A 24,663-nucleotide genomic window follows, 5' to 3' on the forward strand; every position below is an offset into this window, starting at 1 on the left:
CATAAAACGGATTAGGGCTGGAAGGGTACATCTATACGCCAGTATGAGGGTCTAGAGTACTACCTACACGCACAAGACAATCTTATTTGCCCAAGTAATCATGTATTGAACACATCAAACTCGTTTTCATGGCGAGACTTATGTACAAATCTGTTAGGATTAGGACTTTAATTCTAACTATAAATGGTTCAAATATAATTAATTTGATGTAAGCAATGTTGTTCGCTATACATTGAGGGTTATCGTTTGAAAAGGGACTCAATCACGTGGGCACACGGTTCAATCGACTGTACCGTTAGCTATCGCCTTTGATAACGGCCCAGAAGTCAACTACTTCCTCGACTTCAACTTCCTGAAAACAAATTATTTGTCACCAACAACACTTCAGTATAATTAGGTCGAGATATCAGCATAAAGACATCGCAGCTTCAGAAATGGTTGTTTATCTTCCACCTTATTCAATAAGTGCACAGGCACGGGTCAGGGTGCTTACGCCCTTGGAGTTGTAGTCACAACCCTCGCATGTAGTGGATATGCTGAGGGTTATGTTCGAGAGAAGCGGCCCATAGAATAAAGAATAACACTACGTACAAAATACCAAAACCTACGTGACTTCAATAATATTAATATATCCAAAAAACAATTATTCAAATTTTTAAATGACAAAACGAATAAATCTCTAAGTGATCATTTTGATGACAAATTATAATTATTTAGTTCTACTCACTTGACTTTAAATCCTTATTATGACTTGATTTTCTATACATAATTGTTGTCTGTTCGTATACTACATTTTACTGTTTCTAGCATGTGAAACAAAGTAAAAATGATTAAACACTGTAAGTAACTTCTCGTCTCACCAAATATAATTGTACGCCTACCGACAGACCACAGCGGTCTTATTATTATCTTTGTAACATCTACCCACTGTACCTGTGTGTCACAATAAATGATTTGAATTTGAATTTATTATTATATTTTTTTATTATAAATTTCCGCCCCGCACTAACTCGTATCGGGCGTCAATGTCACCCCTCTTATTTTAGTCTTAAATGGCCGTTAACTGCTCGTCTCGCTCGTCCTTGCGCGTCAGGCGGCACGCGGTAACGAGATATTTGTGCAGGGTCCGGGGTGTGTGGTGGTGTGGTACCTCTCTCTGCAGGCGGCGGCGCTCCTGCTTGAGCTGCTCCTCGTGCTCGTCCTGGTGGTCCTGCCGCGCCCGCAGCCGCGCCAGCTGCGCCTCCAGCCGCGCGGCGCCGGCGGCCTGCAGCGCCGCCTCGGCCTCCGCCCGCGCCGCGCGCGCCTTCGCCTCCGCCGTCGACTTGCGGAGCGCCTCTACTGCAATCGCAGATGGTTACATAAGGGTGAGAGGTGTGCGTCGATCATTACGCCAACATAAAAAGATCCTTAAAATAGGAAGTATATTAACGGGTCCATACGTGATTAAGTGTCATACAAGAATTAATAAGTTAATACTATGATCCATATAACATAAACAACCTATATACATCCCACTGCGTGGCACAGGTTTTCCCTCAATCAACACGAGGGAGCATAGAGCATACTCCACCACGCTGCTCCACTGCAGGTTATTGGAGGAGGATCCATAATATGCCAAAAAAATCATTTTCCGAGGCATGTGATATTTGTTCCAGAACCAAGGCTGGAAAAGGTTAGGAGGATTATGGTATACAAGCGGATAAGCGCGTTACTAAATTACGGTACAAAAAAACGGTACCGGTAATTTCGAACCGGTATGATAACTGTCCAACAAGTATGTATGAAATGAAATTTTGACGAGTGTAGAAGTGACAAACTTGAGTTTGAATTTAGAACTAACTGACCTTAATTCAAATTCTGGGACACGACAAATCTATTGAATTAATAATTGATGAACATTGATGTATAATAGTTTACTATAGTAACAGCAAAGTGAACATTAAGTCCTACATAAAGTGTGTTCCACAAATTTTATGCCTGTCGATTATCCATCCCATTCTTTTTCATCGGATACGAAAAAGACAGGTATAAATTAAAATAAAATTAGCTGGTGTGTACTGGAATCAATACCATTATCTCATTTGACTAGGAGACATATCACAAAAATTACTTTGTGGTTCCTAATTTGGTTAGGACATTAAAGGCTGATCACCTGATTGTCCGAAAGTAAGATGATACGTGTTTTGGGAGGTGTGTTAAGCCGTTGGTCCCGGTTACTACTTACTGATATAAGTAAGTAGTCATTACATGAGCCATGTCAGGGGCCCTTGGCCGCTCAATAGTAACCCTGACACCAGGGTTGATGAGGTTGGTACTCCACACAGCCCACACGATAGAAGAAGAATTTGACTAGGTGCTAGCGTGTTGTAGTACTCACGCTCAGTTTCAAGCTCGTGGTCGTGGTGGTTGGCGACCCCGTTCTGCCTGGCGGCGCGCTCCTCGTTCAGCTGAAGCTTCAGCTTGCGCAGCTCCGACTCCAGCGCCTGTTTCGCTGACACCAGGTTCTGCAACCGCACGTCTGGAATATGCGAACAATCGAGTCGTGAACTAGGTTCAAGATAAATTCTGATCACTAAATAAAGACAGATCTAAATCTAACGTAAACCTCATGTCATGTTTTTTTTATTATTGGTCAGCAAAAATTTAGTTTCGATCGCCATCGACTCGCAAAGAAGAAGACCTAACCAGTTGCAAAGGATTCAGAGCTACAGACGTGGTGCTATGTTATGTTTATATTCCTTGATGATGATATTCTAAAGACGTTAAGAACTACTCCCAATGCTCCATGCTACATATAGCGTGAAAGGCTGGATCACCTTCTGTCATCAAAATTATTTAGTACGCTTTTCAGACATCTAAAGAAGAGAACCACCGAGAAGTAAATGTTATCTCTGCGATCTCACTTCAAACTAGTGGCGATACAATACAAAATCTAAGAATCAGTTCTTTCAATGAAAATCACTCACCAAGCGTTCCTTCGCCAGCTTCCTGCAGCAGTTGTTCAGACTGGTGTGACACGAGCGCGAGCGCCGGCACTGATCCAAATCCCACCGGCTCGTCCCCCCTGTCCCCCCGCACGGCACCCGCCCCCCGGGTGTCCCCCTCGGGCCGGGTGTCCCCCGCCTCCACGAAGGCGTACCCCGCGGCCATGACAGCGGCGTCCCGGGCGCGCACGGCGTCCCGCGCCGCGGTCAACTCGCGTTCTAGAGACGCATGCTCGCGTTTTAAACGCTCGTGCGCCGAGCATTTCTCTTTGTGTTCCCGCTGGAAATGTTGAAAAGGAATCATATTAGAATCTAGTAATAAAAAATCTGTGGTACCATGCTCTGTTCGGTACCCCGAATCATTCTTAGGGTGGTATTAATAAACTAATCTCAGCTGAGACTCCGAGGAAAGAGAAAAGAAGAGGGAAGAGAGGAAGGGGTAGACCTAGGATAACATTTATGAAACAAATAAAAGAGAAGGTGCAGGTCGTGTCGTATCGGGAGGTGAAGGTTTTGGCGGGAAGAAGAGAGGAATGGCGGTTACTCCACCGACAAGAGCGCAGCTCTTAAATAGAGAGAGAGAGAGCTGAGACTGCCCTCAAGACCATGCTCAAGTCCCTGTTATATGAGAACGGTCACATTGACATGATCTTGAGGGCAGTCTCGAAGCTGAGATTAGTCTATTAATACCACCCTTAGTCGGCAGCACTCTCGCCTCCAAAAATATGTCAATTAATTTATATGTGAATTTTCCAACAATTAACTCTTAGTCCGTCGAGCTTTTATCATTTCGAACACACGCTTTTATATTTCCCTTGTACCCACTGTAGAACCCTGTCGCACTGTCATATTTGACATTTAATGAGACTTATGGTTTAATTTCTCAAAAAAGTTAATGTGACATGGTATCAAAGTGTATACATATTAGTACTCGTTAAGCCGTTGCTACCGGTTGCTACTTACTGATGTAAGTAGGGATGATGGGGTTAGTAATCACCTCACAACCCATAGGATAGAAGAAAAAGAAGTACTCGTGACCGTACAGGACAGTCCACTAGTTATATTGTCGTCACCTGCAGCTGCTGGTATTCCTCGTGCAGCTCCTCTATCCGGTCCTTGAGCAGCTCCAGCTGGTACCCGAGCGCCGCCTTGTCGTTGTCCAGCTGCGCGTTCAGGATCATCGCCTTGCGGAACTTCTCCTCCACTTCTTTCAGCTCATGCTGGTATACAAACATACATAAACATATAAATTCAAATTCAAAAATATCGTTATTTAGCCAATATCTTAATTACACTGTGAATTGTCTTTACATAACGAGTGTGTTTATAATCGTGCAGCAGTGGTATTTACCCTGAGGTCCTTGATGCTGAAGGTGTCGTCGGAGTCCTCGGAGCTGCGTCGCGGCGAGTGCAGCGCGGCCGGGCTGAGTGCCGCCAGCCGGCCGCCGCCGCGGCGGATGGCCGTCTCTGTAACCATACAACGACATGCATAAGTCCAGTTTTTTATGCATGATAGGCAAGCATTTACAATACCACAATTACAGTATTCAGACTCGGTGACAGTATAACCGGAAAAGTGACAGCGATAATCTAACGTAGATCTAGTTTTGTCAATCTAAAAACCAACACTGGACAATTTTACATCGTAATAAATCCGAAAGAAGATGATCCGTGCTTCGGAAGGCACGTTAAGCCGTTGCTACCGGTTACTACTTACTGATGTAAGTAAATCAGGGACCTATGGCGGCTGAATAGCAACCCCAACACTAGGGTTGATTACGTAAAGTTGACGGTAAAGGTTTCGCTACCGTTATCATACCGGTATGAAGTTACGGCACCGATTTTCTATTGGTCTGTAAAATCGATACCGTAATTTTATACTGTTAAAATAACGGCAACGTAACCTTAACCTTATCAAACCCTGGTCTATATAACCCTGGCCTGGTGATTATAAAGGAGCAAGTAGTACTATAAATTAAATATAAAAAGGTACTTTACTTTTGGGGAAGCGCAATTTTCCTTCGACTACACGTTCAGTTTTCATGAAACGGGGTCTAGCTAATCGCAAACCCATTGCCTAGTTTTGGGACAAATTATCTTCAAAAATATCGATCGATTGGCAACGTTACTATCATTTGTGACGTATATTGTCTGTGGTCTTCAGCCCTCTCTCTGCATATTTTTTAACTAAAATATAAACTGCATAATATCACAATCTATTTTATTTTTCCGACCTATGTAAACCAACAAAATGTTTTTACAAATGATGAACTATCAACTGAAAATGTTACAATTGAACACAAAAATGTTCCACGCCCAAAAGCACAAGTCGAAGACCAACTTCAATCCACGCTGCACTAGCACAGCAAAGAAACAGATCAACAGTAGAATCATTTCAATACCACAAACTGTAACTGAATGATGGCCCAATGCCTTTGTTGGTCGTTGATTGACAGTGATATCACGTGTTTGGTCAACCAAATGTTTAGGTAATTTTAAACAATAGTGACGGTTGGCATAGGTCATCAACGCATCATTTTTGATATCTGACAATAGTTGAAATGAAGCCAATAAATCAATTTAATTATTTGAATGTACAATCAAAGAGCAAAAGTGCAGTCACTGAGCCCAGGGAATTATTTGTAAACAGTGGCGAAATTATGAACAATTAGTACATAATTATAAAATTTATGTTTTTGTAGGTGTTTTGGTCTATTATAGAAACGACATGTAACCAGCAGGTCATAAGTGCAACCAGTTAATTTATTACTTTGCAAGAAATTGATTGGACTTTTGCACCTTATCGTACTTACATGTAAAAAAACGAGGAATTTTAACAGAATGGGAGCGGAATCGGATTTATTTGCGTGGTATTGATTCCTATAGAAGAAGTGTCTTCATTAGATCGGCAAATCCGCGCCGCAAATTCCGCTCGAGAGGACCGGACGCTCAATATCCAGATATTGGGCTCCTAATGCAGAGCGTCCGGTGTCTGCAGACTTTTCGCGACTAGTGGCTCTGCCTGCACCAATACTCAAGAGGGATTACTGGCGTTAGTTAAAGTACCAGGACAACATGACCGTGCAAAGCTGTGATGTTCACCCGCAGGCTCTGCACGACAACAGCGCCGCGCGTAACGCTAATTATATCGAGGGCTTCGACCAATACACACAGCGAATACTATCTACGTAGATAGACTTGATTTAAAAGACGTGTTGCTGTTGTAGTTTCTTGTCATTTCTTCTCCTCAACCGTTACATCTTGCGAAATGACGTAGATTCAAAAATGTTAAATTGACCTTCAACAAGTTTATCTATGATAATTACGTTGGATAAATGATTCTGTTTCCGACGTCGTACGGCTATTGGTCGAAGCCCTAGATATAACACGCGGCGCGCTTGCCGTGCGCCTTGTCATATGTATAATTGTATAATGTCGTAGGCCTTGTCAGCATTGTTCTCCTGCTGGCGATGCTGTTGCTCGAGCTCGCAAAGCTAGCTACTGTTAGAAGTACCAGGGTTACATAACCGTATAGAGTTATGATCCCCTCTTGAGTACATGTCGTACGCCTTGTAAGCATTGTTCCTCCTGCTAGCGTTACTCGCGCATGCGTGCCTCCATCGTCTCGCGCCGCTAGCTGCTGTTAGAAGTACCAGAGTTACATAACCTTATAGAGCTATGATCCTCACCTGAGTACATATCGTACGCCTTGTCGGCATTGTTCTCCTGTTCGCGCTGCTGTCGCTCGAGCTCGCGCATGCGTATCTCGCGCGCCTCCGCTCGTGCCGCCCGTCGCGCCGCTAGCCGCTGTTCTGCCTGAAACAAATAATACATACATATGAGTAAATACAATATTTATACTTATTTTCTGGACAAAAACAATACGAATACATAATTGAACCAGCAGCAGTGTTGCTCCACTATAATGTGTGTTTTTTATTTTTATTTATTTATTCCAAAAAAGATAAAATTTTTCTTAAAAAAATAATTGAACAATGATGTGCCGTTCCGTGCAGTAAAAAGGCGCAAAACTTATGTAAAAAAAGCTTTATTACCTAACCTTTAGGCAGATAAGACCAGATTAAAAGAAAGAAAAAAATTAAAAAGAAAAGCAGCCAATGTCCTTACTATTAAAGAGTTTCATCATCATCAGCCCATTAACGTCCCCACTACTGGGGCACGGGCCTTCCCTATGGATGGATAGGGGGATCGGGCCTTAAACCATCACGCGGGCTCATTGCGGATTGATGGTTATTAACGACTGCTAATGCAGCCGGGACCAACGACTTAACGTGCCTTCCGAAGCACGGAGGAGCTAGAGATGAAAACTTTTTTTTTGTGGTCACCCATCCTATGACCGGCCTTTGCGAAAGTTGCTTAACTTCAACAATCACACACCGAGCGCGTTTACCGCTGCGCCATCGAGCTCCTCCTAAATTATTAAAGAGTTTATACAACGGAAATATTCCCTGGTGTTGAAGTATGTCCTCTACACCACCGCCACTACACCTTCGATTGATTGAGAGGTTCCACTCCTGTACTAAGCAGTGGGATGTATATTGGTAGTTTATATTATGGTAATCCATGCGAATTAATTCGCAAGTCAAGGGGTTAGTTAAATTTTGATTACCCCTTATAGAGAGGTATCTAATGATACGCCAGTGAGATGAGAGCTGGTAAGACAACATGTAATTTTAACCATTAAATAAAGACGTTTCATAACGCAAATATTTCCTTTCGTGTAATTTATCAATCCATTAACATAAGGTAATTCGCAATAATCATGATTACTACTATAAATAAATTTGTTGCGCTTGCGCAAGCCGTCGTCTCATATACTTGTGGGCGTTACGGCGTGTGAGCTTACTTCCCAGCCAACCGGTTTGTAAGAGGACACATTATCAAGTCATTTGTTATTTCATCCTTACTACATCACATAAACTAACGTTCGTAACCACTAATGATAATTGGCGGCTACTTTTGATACCAAGTTCTAAGATGGATATAGGTAGGCTTTCTATTACATTACGCGATTCATTGGGCACGTAAGCGTCGGAATCGGGCGGTATAATACGTCATACGACGGACGAACATGACGGACGGGTGGACAGGGCTACTATTTCGCCGATGTACAATAAGCTGCAAAAGTCCAATCAGTTTCTTGCAAAGTAATAAATTAACTGGTTGCACTTATCACCTCCTGGTTACATGTCGTTTCTGTAATAGACCAAAAACACCTACAAAAACATTTTAAATTTTACAATTATGACAACTAATGGTTCATAATTTCACCACTGTTTACGAATAATTCGCTGGGCTCAGTGACTGAACTTTTGCTGTTTGATTGTACCTACGCGAATAGGGTTTGTGCCCTGTTAATGGCAATAGGCTCGCCCCCTATTAGATGGGACTTAAACATTAGGGTGGTATTAATAAACTAATCTCAGCTTCGAGACTCCCCTCAAAATCATGTCAATGTGACAGTTCTTATATACAAACAGGTACTTGAGCGTGATCTTGAGGGCAGTCAGTCTCAGCTAAGATTAGTTTTTAATACCACCCTTAGACACAAGGAACATACAAAGAATATATAGTATAGTATATAGTTTTAGGCACATGAGACGTTCGTTATGAAAAAAAAATACCATTCAAAGTGTAAGTAACTATGTTACCTACTGAATAAAAATATTTTTGAATTTGAATTTGAGAAAACAGATAGTACAGGTAAGCTTATCTCTAAACAAAGAGATTTCTTCCAGCTGACCTACGTGACGAGAGATATTCAACGTATAATATTATATAGAGACACATACTCATACGCGTACAAACTATTTAGAAAATACCCTTAGACCATATTGTTGCTTCACCTCAGTCGGCATCGGGTTAAAAATAAATAGAGAATAATACTCGTATTTCATTGTTTAATCGCTTCCAATCCAATAATGTACTCCGCTAGATTATGGAAGCATAATATAGGCGCGTACATTATCAAACTAATTTGTTAATTTCAACACAAACATATCAGCACGTATATGCCTACTCTGTATGAGTAATTAAGCTCTTCACGTCTAGAAGGCTTATAGTGATGCGATGGCTTATACACTGTTATTATGTCATGAGGCGTGTGAATAAGAGAATGTGTGTTAAAGATTATGTAACGTCAGTTTGTTTAGTGCCTCGTACGATCACGAGTACTCTTCTTCTATCGTGTGGGTTGTGAGGTGGATTACCAACCTCATCAACCCTGGTGTCAGGGTTATTATTGAGCCGCCAAAGGCCCCTGACATGACTCATGTAACGACTTCGTACTTACGTTATTACGAGTACTAATATGTATACACTTTGAAACCATGTCACATTAACTTTTTTGACAAATTAAACCGTAAGTCTCATTAAATGTCAAATATGATAGTGCGACAGGGTTCTAAAGTGGGTACACGATATTGCTCATGACTCTACATAGGTAATTAAAAAAAAAACATGCAAATAATAGTGCTTTAAAAATATAGTGTTAATTGAGTTGGCTATCACGCTTAACACGTTGGTCTAACAGAAAGCTCGGTGAGGCGTGGGTACTTAGTTCATCTTGCGATGGATGTACAATCAAATAGCAAAAGTGCAGTCACTGAGCCCAGCGAATTATTTGTAAACAGTGATGAAATTATGAACCATTAGTTGTTATAATTGTAAACTTTATGTTTTTGTAGGTGTTTTTGGTCTATTACAGAAACGACACGTAACCAGGACGTCTTAAGTGTAACCAGTTAATTTATTACTTTGCAAGAAACTGATTGGACTTTTGCACCTTTTCGTACCTCTGATTACCCTATTATAGTTGTGAGCTTTTCGTTATGTACGTTAATTATTATTTATTTCATAATGTTAAGTGTAAGTGTTATACATAGCCGTGGGAAAAATTTTCTTTGGTTAACCAACCAACATGAATATGAAATATTACACTCCCAAGAAGGTAACATTGTCGCTATGTGTTTTATGGACAACAATGGGAGTCGATGGTCAACTCGTTCCAATGGAGTAGATGCCACACTGACACTCTGTCTGTGACCCTTTTCACTCTTAAACCCCGACCGATTGAAATGAAACATAGTATGGAGATAGTTTGGGACCTAGAGCAGAACATAGGATAGGTTTTATTGCGAAAATCTCCTCCTAAGGAGATGAAAAGGGGGGAAATCGCGCGCGATAACTGAAGTCCACGCGGACATACACATTAGAAACCCCACGCGATATCTATTTGCTAGATAGAATTACTAAACAAGCTTAAACTACCTTCATATAATGGAAAGCTAATTAGTTAGATTGCCAATATAATAGAGAGCTGTGTTTATCGGCCGCGCCTGATTGGATTGCGGCCTTAAAGATAGCGGGAATCAGTTTTCTATAGGTATTTTATAGTACCATTGCCTGATAATTATCTACCCATATATATGAAAAACGCATAAAGTATCAATAAAGTCATCAAAGAAACCTAAACATAAAATGTCGGAAGTATGATAATATTACGAAAAGCTAGTATAAGTATTTTAAAATTTAAAGTATTTTAGCATTCGCATGTAAAAATGTATTACAATATCTCTGTTACCTGTTACTGATAGGGACCTCTCTAAATCTGGTACCAATAGATTGGAAGATAGGAAGCGATGAATACAGTGAAAACCAAAGTTACGTAGTTTTAATTTTCTCTTTGTGAGTCTCCCTAAGCACGGGTGAATATTATAAAACAAATACTTTAAAAACAAAGCTGTCGCATGTTGCGTGAATCCTAACCATTCAACGGGGAAACGTAAATAACATTTTAAAGTTCGACTGTACAGGGAGGGAGGGACCTCGTCTAGACAGACTAATGTAAGCAATCCATTAAAAAGTTTCGCTAAAACTGCCTGAGTGTTGCCCTGAAATAAATTACCTACAACTTTTTAACTAACAAGCAGTAAAGTCAATAGTACATCGCTCCTTTTCAGACATTACGTGATGGTTAATAAAGTGAAAACATTGTAATAATTGAAGGATTGTCATACATAACACATAAGCTCACGACTACATAAAATTAATAGAACATATATGTATATTTGTTATACATAACAAACGTTATCGAATATGTTTAATACCTATGTCAGAAAGAGTCGAATGAAAAACAAGAAAAAGATAAAATGATAAGAAAAAAGAAAAAAATGAAATGAAAAAATTAAAAAAATTTATGAAATAAAATGAATGAATGAAATGTCGTTAAATGGTAAGAAAATTTTGAAAATAGAAAACAGTCGCAGAAAAGAAGGGAGTAAAACATAGTAGCAAATAATGCGGAAATTTCTGGTCATGAAAATATAAGACAATAAAAATAGTAATATAAAGATTAAAACTGTATCACGGATGTACGGATATAATCAATTTGATTGAACTAAAAACACATGCCGATAAAGACCTACACGACACACAACAAATGCTAAATTGCAAAATCATGTCACTGATAGCCTGACAAAGTAAAAACAAGTGGGAAAACAGGGATGCTATAGCTAATGTAAATTTAACACCACAAGATGCGGGCGACAGGATGTATTGACGTTCGAACATGTTTAATATATCATAATATGACAAGTGAGGGTACTAGTAATCATAGAGAATTAGAATATTGAACGACGGAAACAAAACATGACGTAAAGAAATATAAACAAAAATATTTATAGCAACTATTTGTTAATACATGTGTCATCTTAAGATAAATAGACAAATAACGACTTCTAGAAAATAATCGAATGAGTAAATTCGATTGGATGGCCTCTACAATTTGATAAACGTCTTATGGTGAATGACAAAAGAATAAAGAAACGAATATTGGTGGGATTAGAAAGTAAAGTCACAAAATCCTTTTATAATGTAGACAAGCACTAAAAATATTATTTTGGAAATTCAAACGTTAAGCAGACGAAAGAGATTGTATGCACACTTACGAACTAGTGAAGTTATGCTTACGAAAGAGGTAAAATATCCTACTAATGCAAATGTAAAATTCTCAGTAGAAGTTAATGAAAACCGAAATAACATGGTAGCGTACATAGTAGGTTAATGCGAGAAAGGATTACGAGCCGATAAGAACGATAAATTGTTATTGTTTGACAGGCTTACTCATATTACAAGTATTTTAAACTATCTGGAAAGGAAACGAAAAGATATATTACTATTTTTCGTTCTTTTTCCTTCAATATTTCTTTATCAAAGAGTTGACATGTTTTATTTTAAAGTTCATTTGAAATTCTTGAAAGATATGGCTGGTTAGTTTTATATCCTCGTTGAAGTTTCAAGTCATGCTAGAATTATTAAAAAAAATATAACTAAACAACATTTTTTAAACTTGTACGAGTTTACAATTATATACGTGCTAACGTGTTTAATTTCCGCTAACAAGTATACGATAAAACGGTAAAGCGGATACATGACGAACTAAGCCGCGGCGACGGTTGACGGTTGGTTTATTCGCCTGGAGGCTGATGATATCATCTTTCTGGACAATGTGCGAGGCCGGGCTAACGCATGTGTTACAATCTGCGAATTTGACAGTTGTATGATACATCTGAGTAACCAGATGATTTGAATTTAGTTCAAACTATACTTGTTTGTTTTTTGATGGATCGCCGAAAATTCAATGAAATGAGATATACATATGTATTGATAACAGTGATAATGAAAGTGATATAGATAAAAAAACATTTGTTTTATATTTAGTCGTTTTGTGATAATTTTGACGTTTATAGAACAGATAATCGAGTCATCAACAAATGTATAAAATAAAAGTAAATACTTTAAAACCAGATACATAATACCTAGTCTAATAACCATGTAAGACGTAGAGGTATTAAACAATCGAGGTTGTATTTGTTATGTCCTATACTGAGTTGAGAAAATACCAAAACGATCATGGTGATAAAAATGGCAATACATTCCATATACGAACCAAAAGAATCACTTGTATATAACATGCAACTAGAGACAGATCCTTAAAGCAAGGATAATAACTAGGTGTCTTGTTTAATAAATCAGTTAACAAGTGTCAACAGAAATAAATAAACACGATAGAACAAGGGCAAATAGACATGTGCCAGTTAGAGGGCGATAATCCCACGATATACAACCTACACTGTTTACGCAGCTATCAATAATTACCACTGCTACACATAAATGTAACCAATAAGGAAAAAACCTGCAACAAAATGCACATAAAATTATACAAAACACGCGCATTAGATTCTAATGACGGCTTATTGATTTAGACATGATTGCGGCGTTGCGTAGGATTCGTGATAGCATGCTTTTAAAAGTGAAGAATTTGCATGCTAAATTAGAAGGTTGTGAAAGGAAAACTGCATGGCCTGTCGACTTTATTAAATAGCAAAGCATAACTAAATCAACTGTAAGTCTTATCGATATCTTTAATCGCTTTAGGTGTGAAGTATGTATGCACGATATGTAGGTACTGTATTATACTATATTGTACGATGTTTCTTAAAATATTGAATAAATCGGTGTTCGTAATTTGTAACATAATCAAGTTAAAGAAGATATTCTATGTATATATCGATGAAAATGCCAACTTTAAATATCTGCATGTTGTTTGCGTGTAAGATGCGTGAGTTTATTTATGTATGAATGTAAAGGAAATTAGAAATTGGTATGTCGAAAGAATAGATTTGTAACATAGCACGTCATTTCGACGGATTGACGTCGGCATGCGAAAACAATCAGAGCGATGCAATTTTCCAGAAGAATTGAAGATTTAAGTAATGAATGATGTCATAAAATTTAAAAATCATTGTTGTGAGTGTAACAAATCCTGTTTAATGGTACAAATTTGTGTTGGTCAGATGGACAACAGAATATAACTTAAAATCTTCTCATTTCATTAACAGTTTTCGTAGCAAATTGAAAATGAATTTGAATGGACGAACAACTTATTGTTCTTTTGACAAGACAATTTCGGCGACCGAAGTTTACAACTCGTCTACCACATGTGGACTAGATACATCTTTTCAGAGTCGATTCGGGTCAAAGACAATACGAATAAGACATGTAGTGAAAACAGACAAATATTCAAAATAATCATCGGAATATTCGTGGCTCGGGAAGAACTGTGACCACAGGGGTTATTGTATTCATTCTTACAACCATGCAAGGAACAAAACGCGAAATTCAAAACATCAATAATTCTATCCGATGCATCGTAACCAATGATCTCATCTTCAAGTAAATACTGTACAGTTGCCTATAGTTTTTACATTTAGCTGTCGAAGGACGAACTAACGTCCAAGAATCTTATTTTGACAATACATTAGTATTCATATGGCATACAGGACTGATGACTAACGATGGTATGCTTGAAAGCGAAGGAAGAAAATAAAAGGCAGGAACCATTGACTATAATGTGTGTGGAGTTGTTGAACTGTGTATCACAACAACAGCGTGAATTATTATTATGTCCGAAACGAAACAAACGTTATTATGTATGTTGAAGATCATCTGTCATCTCATTATCATCATATGTGGTAGCTATTTTTATTACTTACGCTATAACTGACACGTTTTTTCGAATCGTTGCCACTTTTATGAACTTTGGATCATTATGTATGACTCATGATAATGTTTGCTCTAGAATCAAACAGAAAAAAGATAGTCTAGTTATAGACAACCTAAAACAAAGGTTACAAAAAGCAGTTCACCTTTCAACAGGCCAAGAGACAATAGTCCACAATGACATCAAGCTGGGGACATTAGCTGCAGATGACATCGCCAATAAAGGACTTAATGACACACGTCAAGACAGTATTGTAATCATATCACTCACATACAGTAGCAGGAATCTGCCGGCTGCACACAGAAAGAGTTCAGGCGATGACATTTCAATGGCAGAAAGAAAGACACACAGGGTCAAACCGTCAAACACAAGTGTCCCCAGCTGTTGCTACACTTGTACTGATCTTTATATTATTTCGTTTCAACCACTTATTATTTACATAAGAAATAATTGCAAGCAAGTGTCATGTAACGGTTAAAATGTATAACATCTTGTGGCAGGCTTGCAAATGTCGTGAGCCTGACTACACAAACCCATAACTATACTATTCTTGCTAATTTGTTAGACAACACGCGCCTTTAAGTCACGAAGAACGGACTTTATTTTTTTGAATTTATCCTTACTAGCCTTACGTCATTCACGGTTATTTCCATTACCAATTGATTTAAATACTAAAAATATTTGTATTTTAAAACGCGTTCGATTCGTAAAAGGTCGAAATAACAGAACAATGCATAAATACGTTGTGTTTCGGGAATGTCCCTTACAACTTTATTACTAGGACACTGCTGTTATTGTTATGATGACGTAGATCTATTATTATAGAAACACTTACGTAAAGAACAAGTACTCTCCCGGCCAGCGCGAGCAAACTCTCCGGAAACATGACGTCATCAAGGATCTACTCATCGCAAGGTCGCGACACGAGGCGCCTTCTCTCCGGCGCACCTGAACGCTCACTACTGCTAATCTCCACTACACTTGTTCAAATCTATTCACAACTAAATGAACTTGTCATGAAATATACGTTATTCCAAGACACGTTGTCAAAGCGATAACTTTAAAAGGCTTTTGAAAATGATGTATGTATAATAATAATACTAGTTAGTGTTCAGTTGTAAACTATAATTGCGGCCCCTGAATACGCATAATAGCCTTGTCTTAACGAGATTAGATAATGACGCCCTTGACAGTTTTATACACCATGAACAGTAATTAGAAAATAAACTACGATCGTCTAAGGTAATTGTAATTATGGAGCGCGAGTAAAAGTGAGTTTCTAAAGGAAATATAGTTGCGAAGCAGGTTGCAAACGTGACTCAAACATGATTCAGGAAAAAACTAAAACGACTTGCACGGTTATCGCAAAGGTGACACAAGGTGCAAGAATGCAAGGAAAGGACATAACAATTAAGGACAAATGTTTCCCAAACAAATGATACGTACATGATTCTGTTGGTCACCGAGAATCCCGACAATGGATGGATTCTGGTCTCCGTGCGAATCCCTCCGGATCTCGGTCATATGATCACCATTGGTGTGATTTTCAAAATCACTGGAATGTCCGTTCTTTAGTCCGTTGACCTTCGGCTGACCATCCGCGCCGTTGAAACTATTATCGTTACCGTTTGTTACATCTGCGTTCTTAACGTTCATGTTCACAGTTTCGTTGAGAGGAACGCTAGATTTGACTTCCGCAGCCGCCTCTATAACATCATCATCAGTATCACCAAAGTCTCCATCGGTAAAGGCTTCCCCGCTCTCCTCGTCGCTATTTTCAGGAGTGTCGTATTCCCCCGGCCTACCCATGTCGACGTCACCGATTGCACTATTGTTACTTATTCCCCGAAATCAAACAAGTAGGTCTCATGAAATGTTTTCGCATTCCCACATCTGTTCGTCAACAATCACGACCTATTGCGTCCGACCGTCTGAGCCGCATGAATAGAAAGGAAGGACGCAATTTTTGCACTTGCCGCACTGCACTCCTATAGATTGCGATAAAACTTATACGTCGAGTAAATTTTATCTTATCGATATTTTGCACTTTCGTTGTGGCTCCTTGGAGAGCATTTCTTTGTTTTTTTAAACAATGGTATCAACAATAGATTATTGGTGTGTCAAGCGGTATATCACAATAAATGTTTGTTGGTGTTTACAAACAGGTGTTCACAACAATAGTGTCACTGGCGGGTGTCGCGGCTGGGGCTGGTGGCGCGCTGACGGACGTGCGTCTGGTGCGGCGTCGGCGCAGACTGTGCGGGCGCCGCGCCGCCGCTCGGCGTCACCGCACGCTGATATCGCTTTCGTAATGGTATCGCACCGTTACGTGCACCATTGACTCTAGCATAGAGACGAGCGGACTTGTAGCGAGAGCGGTTACTAAAACACTATCAAATTCAAAGCCCAAGGAAACCACGTGTCTAACAATTTAGTATACAATTATTGTGCTTGACTTTCATTCTTCTCGAACAGTAATAAATACCTAATATTTAGTGGTAACCGGAGTGTTTGAATAAAATGGAATTCCAATAAAAAATTGGATCTGAATCGTATTATGATGCACTAGACAACCCAGACGCTTAGATACGATTCCGGAAGGTCATCTTCCAATTTTTTTAATCAGTAGCTATTTCGCAAATGTCACTTGTTTAATTGTTTAGAAAGAAAAAAAGAAACGTTTATTATAAAGGGACACCACAGTAACAACCTTCCCCTATTGACTTTTGGACGTGTGACTCACGATTCTACTATGACGTACAGACATTCGTATTCTGCTCGTCTTAATTGCGTATTGTTTTGGGCTTGCAGCTTTACCGGCGCGGAAATACATGGTTAGCCATATAGATAATGTAGGATGTAGGAAATAATACATCACTACTGCAGACGAGGTCTATTTATATTAGGCATGCATAATACACTCGTAATTTATTTGTGTGGAATTGTATTTTATTTTTAAAAATAAATAATATAATACGTAATAAAAAACGTAAACAATAAATTTAAAAAGCATAAAACTAAGCCTAACTAGGCCTTTGCTCAGCAGTGGGATCATATAGGCTAATAAAGGCGTAGGGATGTGACGACCCCATCGCCCCCTGGTGAATTCATCAGCGAACCTGGTGAATTCAACAGTGCAGTCAGTCTCCGCAGGCCAGCTTGTGGCGAGCTGTTGGTGAGTGACGACACCACGGAGCTGAGATCCCCCGAGAGTCGGTCAGGCCCTCCGTCTCCGGCTTGCCTTCACTGGCTGGTCGGAGTGGACCCCAGCGGGGGCCGCAGGACTCTTCACCTCTGGCTTGCCTTCACTGGCCGGCCAGAGTGGGGCGTTAGAGCTATACGCTCGCAGGGTGGAAGTGAAAGATGCATAAGTCGCGAGTTGGTGAGGCGGGTAAACCGCCTCGCAGAAAGCGGTGTACACCTCTCGACACCCTGAGCTGCTCACAACCATGTTGCTGCCTTGCCGTCCAGTCGCGTCGGCTAGATAGGTGGCCCATCCAGTGAGTGGCGAGTCACCGCCTGCTCATTGTATCCATGTTACCAACATTGGTCGAGCAGGCGCCATAGTCCCCTATAGCCCCAGTATCCCGGTCTACTAACCCCCAACCCAATAGCCCAGTTCCCTTTGTTCCTATAATCTGCAATAGTCCTACACGAACCGGGGATTGTCTTTGGGTGCACTCCCATAGTGCATACAGGGATAATCGCCGGTTGGTGTCACACCAAATTTAGATTAAACTGTCTTAAGGGGCCTCTACGTGTTGGCTTCGGCCCCACGCACGCCTTCCAAAAGTCCGGGCCTCCATAGGCCCGAGATATGAAAAAGACATACAATAATAATAATAATAATAAAACTAAATGTTTTATAAATTCGTTTCGCGGTCTCAAGCCTAAACATTTTAATTGAAGTCGTTTAAATTTCGAATTTAAATTCAATTAAAAATCTAGGACGCGTCAAATTTTGTAGGTAATTAATCATTTCATCGTTCATTTTTATTTTATTTCGATTTAAGTAATTGATTTTCCGAATACCTTACATTTCTTAATGTTCACTTTATCCATAAATAATTTATTCGTAAAACCCGTTATGGTAAATATGAGTGACCCATATTGTGCAATCCAGATCGTAATTTATCCAGTATCATTAACGTGAAATGAATTCTAGTTTAATTTGAAAATAATTGAGCAATGCTGTGCAATTACTAAATGTTTGAAGTTGATTAGTGTACTGTAAATGGTTGTTAGAACATTATAAGAACAAGTATTTTGATTAGTACGTTTCACATCTGTTTTTTGAAAGAAATTGTCTCTTCAATTACATTCTCTTACAATGAAATGTAACCGATCTAATGTTGTACTTTCTTACGTGTGTGTTTGTTCTTAGGGTTGGACTATATCTGGCCGCATCGCATTGGACTTAATTTCTTTTTTAGTTTTTTTTTTTGATTGAGGTCTGATTTTTTTTATTGGAATATAAGTCAGAGCTTCTTTTTATTGCAGTATAAGGCGATTGATGAATGTGGAGGAAGCAAGAGAAGTGTGTCAGGATCGAAGCAAATGGAATTATATAGTCTCTGCTTACCCCGGTGGGAAATAGGCGTGAGTTTATGTATGAATGTATGTAAGTCACAAAGAAAAATGAGACTGATTGATAATGTTAGACTTAAATTATTTCTGATCCAGTGCAGTGGTATTTGCGTAGCATCTGCTGTGTGAAGTTGAGTGATAGAGTGAGAAACAGTGTGATAAGACAGAGATGTGGTGTAAAAGACGATATAGTGTTAGGTTGGTTTGGACACGTAGAGCGGATGAAGGATAATAGAATTGCAAAAGCGGTATATAAAGCGAAAGTTGATGGTAGGGCTGGCAGAGGAAGACCGAGAAGGACTTACGATGACCAAATTGGAGATGTCCTTAGAAAAGGTTCAATACGATCTACTCTGAACCGGCGTGTATGAAGCGATTGATGAATGTGGAGGAAGCACGAGAAGTGCGTTAGGATCGATGCAAATGGAATTCTATAGTCTCTGCTTACCCCGGTGGGAAATAGGCTTGACTTTATGTATGTATGTATGATCCAGTAATCTATATCAACTGTGCTATTATGTCAAACAAAGCGTTGGCAATTCATTTCATGTATAAGTAGGTAAATTAGCACAAAATATAATAATGTTGCAAAACAATACCCGCGCGTGACATTGACCTTATCATAAGAGGAACATGTTTCACCACATTACAACACTAACTGTGATAACATTATGTGTCACCGCTAATTTTGTAACGGGGCAAGTTGCAAGTAACTTGGGCAAAACAGTGATGTCCGGTCACGAGCATTAATATGTATACACTTTGGTACCATGTCACATTAACTTTTTTGACAAATTGAACTGCAAGTCTCACTAAATGTCAAATATGTTAGTGCGACAGAGTCCTAAAGTGGGTACATTATATTGCTCATGACTGCCCACCAAATGTGGAAGTTTCCATTTCGTAAGTGTAAGTAACTGCTCTCTGGGGTACCTGGCATTCGTAAAAGGTAAAAACTGTTTATTGTTTTAGTACTTTATATTATATACCATTACCGGAGAGGAAATATGATTGGCCACCTGATACGACACGATTCATTTATAACAAACATTATAGAAGGAAAAATTGAAGGGAAGAGAGGAAGGGACCTAGGATAACATTTATGAAACAAATAAAAGAGAAGGTGTAGGTCGTGTCGTATCGGGAGGTGAAGGTTTTGGCGGGAAGAAGAGAGGAATGGCGGTTACTCCACCGACAAGAGCGCAGCTCTTAAATAGAGAGAGATATATATATATATATACCATTATAAGTTCACGCTCGTAATGACTAACGAGGTGAGCAGAGCCATTTCTATACACATCCTACATACTTTCTACTTTACGATGTACATAATATACTTCTTGTTTTATCTCCTCGGAATAGAGGAAAGAGATTGGAAAGACCCTAACACGCATTTTGTATGAGAACCGGTGTCGCCGGTTCAAAAACCGATCTCATCAACCCTGACATTCTATCCAAGATGAATACGGTCAGAAAGGCAGTCGCTTCTGTAAAAAACCGGAGATACAGCATACAAAAGTATGTATTTTTTTTTCTAACTTTCATGACCTTAATGAACTAAACAATAACACTGTATGCCCCTCGCTCGTGTAAAGTAACGTATAGTGAATAAAAACAGGCAGGTTCGTTAGTGACCAAGGAGGTCCGTGTTGCTCTATGGTTATGACAGTCCTAAGCCAACATGACGCGGATAATAACGACATTTACCTGAACGCCTGACGTATGAAATGCCGGACCATGGAATGTCCGGGAAAACGAAAGCTCGGTATCACGGAACTTCAACAAAATTTCCTGATACAACATTTACGTGACTCCTCATTCTCTATCATTGCAAACATGAATCACCTCGGGCCTTTATTTAATCAGACTTACAATTGTAAATTATATCGACAATTTTATGTCCATTGCGGTGTGTGTTATTAGAAATCTTTTCCGGCTTTATGATAGCTACGCGACGAACACCAAATTGTCGTTGTAATTTACAATTATTGAAATAGGCCCCAGGTCACCTAAATACCTTCAACGTACAGCTACAGTTGTTATAGAAGTAGACAAGAATAATTTTGATTAAAATATCTATTTTTTTTAAAAGCGACATTTATACCTTTCTCTCTTCCTTACAAAAGAACCCGTTTTGAAGACAATTTTCCACGGTGCCATCATTAAAAGCAGTGTAACATTTTTCTCAAAGGCTCCAAGATGTGTGGCACAGATAACAGGCGACGCTGCGCCCGCGCCGGTATCAGATAATTGCCTCGGCTCATCCGGGACGGGGCATAGAATGCCGCTAATGAACGATCGCGGACCGTTGCGGGTATCGGCTAGTTTGCCAGTTTTTGTCGACAGTAGCTTCTTTGAATAGTAGAATAGAATAGGCACGCAGAAGTGGGTTAAGTATGCCGAGAAGAAAATTAGAATAGGCATATTAATGCTAGAATCTCTAATAATATTACACAAGGTAACCAAGCCGGAGAGATAATCTACAAGTATTTTACAGGGAATCAACCTACGGGGCTCCCTTCACACAGCACAGACCAAGCAGGCATATAGGCTGTTTATGATTTTTATGCATTTTACAGGGAGAACTAGCTAGTACTATTTCATGTAAAAAGTTCTTGTAGATATGACTCATCCGTAGTGTTCGGAATACATTAGTTTAAAGCTTAATAAATGTAGGCAAAACAAGACCTTACACAATAAAGCCAAGGACACAAAGTCACGGGTAACCTACTCGACATAATGCTGGGACTCTGACCTTAGCGATTGTGCAGCGAAACGTGTGGCTACAATAACGTACACGCAGGGACATCAAAGCAGGGGCCAGATGCCTTATTGCTCAATTTTAATATGCACTAAACGTTTTGCCTCTTCCTTTTTGATGCGAACAGCAAAGGACTGGAACTGTCTGCTGTCGTCTGTTTTTCCAACTCGTTATAATCTGAGAGCGTCCAAGGCTAGAGTGAATAGGCATTTGCTAGGTAAGCGTGATCCACACTAGACCACATCGTCAGGTGAGATTGTGGTCAAACGCGAGTCTATATTATTGAAAAAAAATTGCAGAGTTGATCTAAAGTTAAAGTTGATCATATGGTTTAGAGTAAGAGATGTTAAAATTAAAGTTAGACCATAGAATAAGAAATAATACTTGGTACGTATAGAACGGCAACTCACCGCTCCCCGCCAGCGTCTGAGCTAGGTTTACCTCACCTTCCTTCGAACATAGTTTAGACTTGAATCGTATGACGTCAAACGTCACACACGCAGATGCGCGTGTACAATAACGTCAATGTGGTGTCTGTATAAAACGAGGTAGTTTGTATGAAGTGTCCGGGGTGTGATTAGACTCCCAAAAAATGTAGCGTAAACTACACCTTTTTATGATATTCAAATTCAAAAATATCTTTATTCAGTAGGTAACATAGTTACACTTTGAATAGGCAATTTTTACATAACGAAAGTCCCATCCGCCTAAAACTACTGCAGCTTCTCACAATCTGTATAGCCGGGGAAAAGAAGCTGCAAGAAAAACCTCGACAGAGGGCCCTAGACGTTCTTTAAAAAAAAATAAACATAAAATATTTTTATACAATTGAGTAATTTAGTTGCCTAATATCAGTTCTGAGACAATTAATCCCATGCATTCAAATATTCTAAATAATCACTAACTTTATAATAGGTGATAGATATGATAAAGTAGACGGGAAAAGTACAGAAAACGACCGAACTGGCCGAGTGGCATGTTAGAACTAATTTATCAAATGCTGACATTAAAAAAAAATTGACATAGTGCTGTAACTAATCAATGAGTGACATGTGCTTAGCCTTCCAACTTGGTAAACTATCCAGATAAATGTGTACGTTATGTCCAAATTCATTTATATAATGTGGGAAGCGAAGTATAATTTCGTTAACGGCAAGAAGGTAACAAAATTAGATATTTTACGTCTATTTATGAATACGACCTACTTATTTTAATCGGAGATACCGGTGACGTCACCATGACTATGTATACGGTTCAACTGCCTTGCGAACAATAAAGATTACTTTATTTGTTTTTATTTGAATTTTAATTGTATGACAGTCCAGTGGAACCACTTCTTCTCTCGTGTGGTTTGTGAGGTGGATTACCAATCTTATCAACCCTGGTGTCAGGGTTACTATTGATCCGTCAAAGGCCCCTGACATAACTCATGTAACGACTACTTACTTACGTCAGTAAGTAGTAACCGGGACCAACGGCTTAACATGCCTTCCGAAGCACGGATCATCTTACTTTCGGATATTCAGGTGATCAGCCTGTAAGGTCCTAACCAAACTAGGGATCACAAAATATTTTTTGTGATATTTACCCACCGGGATTCGAGCCCGGGACTTCCGGATCGTGAGCCTAACGCTCAACCACTGGACCACGGAGGCCGTTAGTGGAACCACTAAGTAGGCCTTATAGAACTTTCTTTCCCAGAACCTCGGAATCTCGGAACTAAAGACCCACTTATTTTTCACAATCACAACGCAAAAACTCACGAAAGACGTTGACATGCTTTTACTAAACTCAGCCGAGCGAATCAAGCGACCAAACACTGGCATTATGAAGAAACCATTGCAGCACGCGAAACTAAACGCATTTATGTATGGTCAGCAAGTGAACTAAGATATACACTGGCCTGTAAAACTATGTACCTACTTGCTACATTTTTTAAATCATAGTAACTTTTTAAGAACTTTCGAAATAAAAAGGACTCAAAATACTAATGTATACTTTTATAGTTGCAAAAAAAATAAAACATTTCTTATACAATAAAACATTATTTTAAATCTCTGACTTCAGTTTACAAAAAAAAAAATTAAAAGTTTAGTACTTAGATTTGCCGGCCAGTGTTTTTGTGATATTAATATCTTTGAAGCCTTTGCCGGGAGACTATTTTGGGAACTGGATATGGGCCATTTTCCGATTGTCTTCTTTTCCTGTACTATTACTTTAATCTCATTCGTTTCTTTTTCTTTTCTTTTAAGATGAGGACTCTCCTTTGTGTAAATTATTGTTACTAATTTCTTGAGTCTTCTTGTGGTCACTCAATTTATTGCATTTTCGTCCCTATGCTTTTGGTATCTCCTTTTGTCTCTTATTTATTTTTGGAATACCAAGAGCTACATTAAATATTGAGGAAGTGTATATAAAATAGAAGAGCGAATTACAGTTAAATCTATCAATTTATTTCTTATCAATTCAGTATACTTCTCTTAGTCCAGTACCAGTATAATCTTTCGTAGTTATTGTTAAGTATCAAGTCTATATTTCTCTCGGCTTTTCTCTTAAGAACTACATTGCTTCACTTACACATAACGCACTCAAAAACTTTTATAACTTTTTACGACAGATCGTAAAATGTACTCCAATTAGCTCAACCTTCACTTGCTGTCTTTACCGGGTCTCTGGTTACATTCACGGAAAAAAAGTAAAATATTTGAGATAGTCAGTTCGGCACGCGTGTAGATAAAAACTGACGA

The 24,663-nt window shown here is 39.1% G+C and overlaps 1 protein-coding gene across 5 annotated transcripts in view; it reads right to left on the reverse strand.

Annotated features, from left to right (window-relative positions):
• LOC126367333 (leucine-rich repeat flightless-interacting protein 2) overlaps positions 1-24,663 on the reverse strand; it is a 53,792-nt gene that overhangs the window by 7,489 nt on the left and 21,640 nt on the right. For 3 of the 5 annotated variants that reach the window (XM_050010820.1, XM_050010821.1, XM_050010819.1), the window contains 6 exons: positions 6,674-6,800; positions 4,336-4,451; positions 4,058-4,204; positions 2,967-3,264; positions 2,378-2,518; positions 1,151-1,338 (listed from right to left, as the gene is read on the reverse strand). In XM_050010820.1, coding sequence (XP_049866777.1) covers positions 1,151-1,338; positions 2,378-2,518; positions 2,967-3,264; positions 4,058-4,204; positions 4,336-4,451; positions 6,674-6,800 — 1,017 coding nt within the window. Of the gene's footprint in view, positions 1-293; positions 353-1,150; positions 1,339-2,377; positions 2,519-2,966; positions 3,265-4,057; positions 4,205-4,335; positions 4,452-6,673; positions 6,801-16,014; positions 16,836-24,663 lie in introns of those variants that run through there. The other 2 variants (XM_050010818.1, XM_050010817.1) reach the window with 2 other exon arrangements.

Source organism: Pectinophora gossypiella, chromosome 6, assembly GCF_024362695.1.
Source record: "Pectinophora gossypiella chromosome 6, ilPecGoss1.1, whole genome shotgun sequence".
NCBI classification, from domain to species: Eukaryota; Metazoa; Arthropoda; class Insecta; order Lepidoptera; family Gelechiidae; genus Pectinophora; species Pectinophora gossypiella.